The 6,000-nt window shown below is 56.8% G+C and overlaps 1 protein-coding gene across 1 annotated transcript in view; it reads left to right on the top strand.

The window, feature by feature from the left end:
- The first annotated feature begins 987 nt into the window (after positions 1–987).
- Positions 988–6,000, top strand: part of ddah1 (dimethylarginine dimethylaminohydrolase 1) — a 126,948-nt gene continuing 121,935 nt past the window's right edge. The window contains exon 1 of the mRNA XM_069939401.1: positions 988–1,414. Coding sequence (XP_069795502.1) covers positions 1,127–1,414 — 288 coding nt within the window. The 5' untranslated portion in view covers positions 988–1,126. The remainder of the gene's footprint in view (positions 1,415–6,000) is intronic.

Below are 6,000 nucleotides of genomic sequence, written 5' to 3'. Positions count from 1 at the left end.
GCTACATTCAGAGTGTGCCTCCCTTTTAAAATGCCCAACATTCTAAACTGCCTCCTAGACAATGACTCATGTTTTGGGCCTCCTTCCACTCCACAGCCACACTCAGTGGTGGTTTTGTTATATATAGAGAATTTAGGTTAAAATGGCTTAAGTTAAAATGTGATGATTAATCATAATCCAAGTCTTCCAAGTCCAGAAATCTCGAGATCATCTTCTGCACATGCCCAGTCCGTCTCCCACTCTCTCAGCAGTCCACCTTCACCTTGGCTCTTAAAGGCCAACTGTCACTTACTAACACAAAACCTCACAACACATAGGCCAATACACAACACAGAACTCTGTCACCCTCTTGACAGACAGCGTGCGATTCGAACCCTGGTCCCGATCGCTGGCACCGTAATGGTGTTGCCCTAACTGCTCTACCCATCGTGCCTTCACTGCTGACTGCTCCACCACAACCCCTGCCCACCCCACCCCACCCGTTTATTCCGAAGAATATGAAATGTTCTACTCTTGGGTGAGGGGAAGACAGGAGGAGGATGAATGAGATTTGCAAGGAGAGAAGGCAAGGAGAAAGGAGGGTGTTTGGGAGGGAAATGTGGGAGAGGGAAGGAAGGGAGAGCGGGAGGGTGGGTGGGGAGAGAGGGAGAGAGCGGAGGTAGAGGAGAGGAAGGAGAGAGACACAAGAGGCGGAGGAGAGGGAGGGTATTGGGTGAGGCAGAGAGAGAGAGGTGGCGAGGCATGTAGAGTGAGGGACATAGAGAGGAGGTGAGGCCGAGAGGGGTCGTGAGTAAGAGGTAGGGGAGAACTGGTGAGGCAGATGAGGGGGCATGAGCGGGAGCGGACCTGCAGAAGGACGGAGAGCGGACCTGTGAGGGGACAGCGGACCTGTAAGGAAAGAGAGCGGACCTGCAGGGGGGGGGAGAACAGGCCAGCGAGGGGCCAGAGAGCGGACCTGTGAGGGGACAGAGAGCGGACCTGCGAGGGAACAGCGAGAGGGAGCGAACCTGGTGCCGGGACCGAGGCAGTGGCCGCGCCCCGTGCCTCCTCCCCCCGGGCGGAGCCTGTCCCGCCGCCCGTCCTGGCCGCCCTGCCCGGCCGCCGGTGCCTCAGTCGCACCGTGATCATGGCAGGGACAGGGTTCGGCCGCTGCTCTCACGCCCTGGTCCGGCACATCCCGGAGTCGCTGGCGCTCGGGGCGCTGCGGATGGAGCCGGCGGCGGAGCCGGTGGACATGGCCCGGGCTCGGCAGGAGCACGGCCGCTACGTGGACGCCCTGCGCTCGGTGCTGCTGGTGCGGGAGCTGCCGGCCGACGAGGCGCTGCCCGACTGCGTGTTCGTGGAGGACACGGCCGTGGTGTGTGGGGACACGGCGCTGCTGAGCCGGCCCGGGGCGGCTTCCCGGCGGCCAGAGGTACGGCCCCGGCACCCCCCCCCCCCTCTCCGTCCTCCCCCCCTCTCCGTCCTCCCCCCCTCTCCGTCCTCCCCCCCTCTCCGTCCTCCCCCCTCTCCGTCCTCCCCCCTCTCCGTCCTCCCCCCCTCTCCGTCCTCCCCCCCTCTCCGTCCTCCCCCCCTCTCCGTCCTCCCCCCCTCTCCGTCCTCCCCCCCTCTCCGTCCTCCCCCCCTCTCCGTCCTCCCCCCCCTCTCCGTCCTCCCCCCCTCTCCGTCCTCCCCCCCTCTCCGTCCTCCCCCCCTCTCCGTCCTCCCCCCCTCTCCGTCCTCCCCCCCTCTCCGTCCTCCCCCCCTCTCCGTCCTCCCCCCCTCTCCGTCCTCCCCCCCTCTCCGTCCTCCCCCCCTCTCCGTCCTCCCCCCCTCTCCGTCCTCCCCCCCCTCTCCGTCCTCCCCCCCTCTCCGTCCTCCCCCCCTCTCCGTCCTCCCCCCCTCTCCGTCCTCCCCCCCTCTCCGTCCTCCCCCCTCTCCGTCCTCCCCCCTCTCCGTCCTCCCCCCCTCTCCGTCCTCCCCCCCTCTCCGTCCTCCCCCCCTCTCCGTCCTCCCCCCCTCTCCGTCCTCCCCCCCTCTCCGTCCTCCCCCCCTCTCCGTCCTCCCCCCCTCTCCGTCCTCCCCCCCTCTCCGTCCTCCCCCCCTCTCCGTCCTCCCCCCCTCTCCGTCCTCCCCCCCTCTCCGTCCTCCCCCCCTCTCCGTCCTCCCCCCCCTCTCCGTCCTCCCCCCCTCTCCGTCCTCCCCCCTCTCCGTCCTCCCCCCCTCTCCGTCCTCCCCCCTCTCCGTCCTCCCCCCTCTCCGTCCTCCCCCCCTCTCCGTCCTCCCCCCCTCTCCGTCTCCCCCCCTCTCCGTCCTCCCCCCCTCTCCGTCCTCCCCCCTCTCCGTCCTCCCCCCCTCTCCGTCCTCCCCCCCTCCGTCCTCCCCCCCTCCGTCCTCCCCCCCTCCGTCCTCCCCCCCTCCGTCCTCCCCCCCCCCTCCGTCCTCCCCCCCCCCTCCGTCCTCCCCCCCCTCTCCGTCCTCCCCCCCTCTCCGTCCTCCCCCCCCTCTCCGTCCTCCCCCCCTCTCCGTCCTCCCCCCCTCTCCGTCCTCCCCCCCTCTCCGTCCCCCCCCCCTCTCCGTCCCCCCCCCCCCCGTCCCCCCCCCCTCTCCGTCCCCCCCCTCTCCGTCCCCCCCCTCTCCGTCCCCCCCCCTCTCCGTCCCCCCCCCCTCTCCGTCCCCCCCCCTCTCCGTCCCCCCCCCCTCTCCGTCCCCCCCCCTCTCCGTCCCCCCCCTCTCCGTCCCCCCCCTCTCCGTCCCCCCCCCTCTCCGTCCCCCCCCCTCTCCGTCCCCCCCCCGCTCCGTCCCCCCCCCGCTCCGTCCCCCCCCCTCTCCGTCCCCCCCCTCTCCGTCCCCCCCCTCTCCGTCCCCCCCCCTCTCCGTCCCCCCCCCTCTCCGTCCCCCCCCCTCTCCGTCCCCCCCCCTCTCCGTCCCCCCCCCCTCTCCGTCCCCCCCCCCTCTCCGTCCCCCCCCCCTCTCCGTCCCCCCCCCTCTCCGTCCCCCCCCCCTCTCCGTCCCCCCCCCCTCTCCGTCCCCCCCCCCTCTCCGTCCCCCCCCCCCTCTCCGTCCCCCCCCCCTCTCCGTCCCCCCCCCCTCTCCGTCCTCCCCCCCTCTCTGACCTATTCAATGCTGCACAGATCATAAATTACATCTCAACTTAAGCGCCTATTAAGTCAAGTTTATTGTCATCTGATTGTTCAAGTACAACCCATCGAAACGAGTTCTCCAGTCCTCAGTGCAAAAGAGACAGACACCCAACCAGACATAATACCCAAACAGACAAACAAAACAAATCTAGGACAAGTATTCATATAGATAAATATTGTTTTATGAATATGAGAGTCTCGGAGGGTCAGTGGGAGCAGCACCTTTGGTCTTTCACCATTCTCCCTGCCCGTGGGAAGAAGCTGATCCTCAGGCTGGTGGTGCTGGCTCTGATCCTCCTCTATCTCTTCCCCAATGGGAGCAGCTGAAAGATGCTGTGTGCAAGGATGGAAAAGTCCTCAATGATTGTGTGTACCCTCTTCAGACAGTGATCCCTGTAGATCACGTTGATGATGGGGAGGGAGACTCCGGTGATCCTCTCTGCCACTCTTCTGGTCCTGTGGATTGACCTCTGATCCTAGTCAGATGCCCAGGTTGGAATATATTAACTCGTGTTCTGGTGGAATGTCTAGAACTGTCCTGGGTTTCAGGGAAAGACAAACTTTTTTAAACCAAATCGAGTTATTCATATATTATCTCCATCCCATACCCAAATAGTTTCAACAATTAATTCGGGAAGTGTCTGTTTGTCCTGCTTGAAGCAACTTGGAAATATATTGTAGTTGAATGAATGATGTAGTGTTTCCAAATGTCACCTGGTTGTGGGGAAAAATCATTCTTGAAAGTGGTTAACCCTGAAAGGGTTATCGTGTGAAGAGAGTTCGACTTGTTGGAACTGAGGGAAACAAAAGGGAATTGCATTGAAACATTTTGAATGTTGAAAGGCCTGGACAGAGTAAATGTAGAAAGGTTGGAGAGTCTGGAACAAGAGAGCACATCTTTAGGATTGAAGGGGGTCCACTTAGAACAGAGATGCAGAGGAATTTCTTCAGCCAGAGGGGGGTGAATCTGGAATTTGTTGCCATGGGCGGTTGTGGAGGCCGGGTCATTGGGTGTATTCAAGGCAGAGATTGATAGGTTCTTGATTAGCCAGGACATCAAAGGTTATGGGGAGAATGGCCGGCAGGGGGATGAGTGGGGAAATGGATCAGCTCATGATTAAATGGTGGGGAAGACTCGATGGGCTGAATGGCCTATTTCTGCTCCTATGGTCTTTGAATCTAGCTTACATATTTGAAATGCATTATGTTGATGATAAATCTATACATTTCTGTAGATATTAAATACTGTAGTATCGCTCAGACGTACAGAATCCACAGCTATTATACCACAGAGGGTAAGACTTCCTTTGGTAAAACACAGGACACCTGTCTGTGGACACCATGGTTAAGTGAAAAAATACACAAATGCTGTAGAAACTCAGCAGGTCAAACAAGTGCCTTTATGTAGCAAAGATAAAGATCCAGAACCAATGTTTCAGGCTTGAGCCCTTCATCGAGGTGTGACTTCCTTTTATCTGTTTAAGATGTTCTGAATTGAGTCAGGGTATTGTATTTTGCAGCCCACTGTTTGATGACTACTAATCTTTACAGCAATGGATTTGTTACATGCGCTGATGTGGTTAAGTTTAACGGAACAAGATGCCTTTTGGTGGTTAAGTTTAACGGAACAAGATGCCTTTTTGGTGGGGAGAAAAGTTTTTTAAATACGTTTGATTTCTGGATAAGAATTGCCACCTTGTAATCTCCCTAAAAAGGTAGAAATTAGAAACAATGCATAATATTTCCCTTGACTACTTTAATGATGGTGCTTTTTCCTGGATCATTGTTGCAGGGTTAAGTCTTGCAGCTGTACTTTTAATGTTGATTGAACTGCCTTTTCTCCTAGCATTGAGCTGTAAATAAAGTCATATAGAATTAAAAAAGCTTAATTAAAAAAAAATTCTTAAATGCAAACATCTCTGGATTTCGATGCTGTTTTTGGGATGGGCAATTTGTTTTAAAGTCAGGTGAACGAAATTGAAGATTCCCAAGAACACTAATTACAGTCACAAAGAACTGCTGGAAAAGAAAGTTTTAAAAGTTTTAAATTTCCAGAGCTGCAGAAGCCAATTCCAGGCATTTAAACCTGTGCTGCCCCAATTACACCTGATTAACCTACAACCCTGGTAGATTTTGAACGGAGGGAGGAAACTGGAGCCCCCTACTCCCCCCACCCTGGGAAAACCCATGCAGACACAGGAGAATGTACAAACTCCTTACAGACTGCACCGGATTCGAACCTGAGGTCAACTGGCCCTGTGAATAGGGTCACACTAAGTGTGCAGTTTTTGTTGGGGGAAAGAAGTGAGGTGGGTTTGACACGGGGCTGCAAATCTGAGAGACGCCTGTGTGAAAAAAAAAAGGGCAGGTGGTTGAGTTAATATGACAGACACAGCACAAGAAAACGAGGAATACTTTGAATGGGTGTTTGGGGAGAGGCTGCCATGTAATTTGATAGAGAACTGTAGAAGTGGTTGAGAAAGAGGAAATAGTAAAGTTTCTCATTGTGAAATCAAAAGGTCGGACTTGAGAAGTGTTTGCAAGGTTTGCTTCATTGATCCTGCCTGGAAAATCTATGAAATTTAGTGTCATGGAATTATAGAACACAGAAACAGGCCCTTTGGATCACCGCACTTACGTTTTTGACCATCAGAATTGATTGTCATGAACAGGCCATGAAATTTGTTGTTTTGCGGCAGCGCCACAGGGCAAACATTCATATAAAGCTCCTCACAACAATAAATAAAAACAGTGCACGAAAAGTCAAAGTGAGGCAGTGTCTTTGCTTCATTGATCATTTAGGAATCTGATGGCGGAGGGGACGAAGCCGCCCTTGTGCCGCTGGGTGTTCGTCTTCCGGCTCCTGTACCTCCTTCCC

This window comes from Narcine bancroftii, chromosome 5 (genome assembly GCF_036971445.1).
Source record: "Narcine bancroftii isolate sNarBan1 chromosome 5, sNarBan1.hap1, whole genome shotgun sequence".
Classification (NCBI taxonomy): Eukaryota; Metazoa; Chordata; class Chondrichthyes; order Torpediniformes; family Narcinidae; genus Narcine; species Narcine bancroftii.
This window is presented reverse-complemented; position numbering and strand designations above follow the sequence as displayed.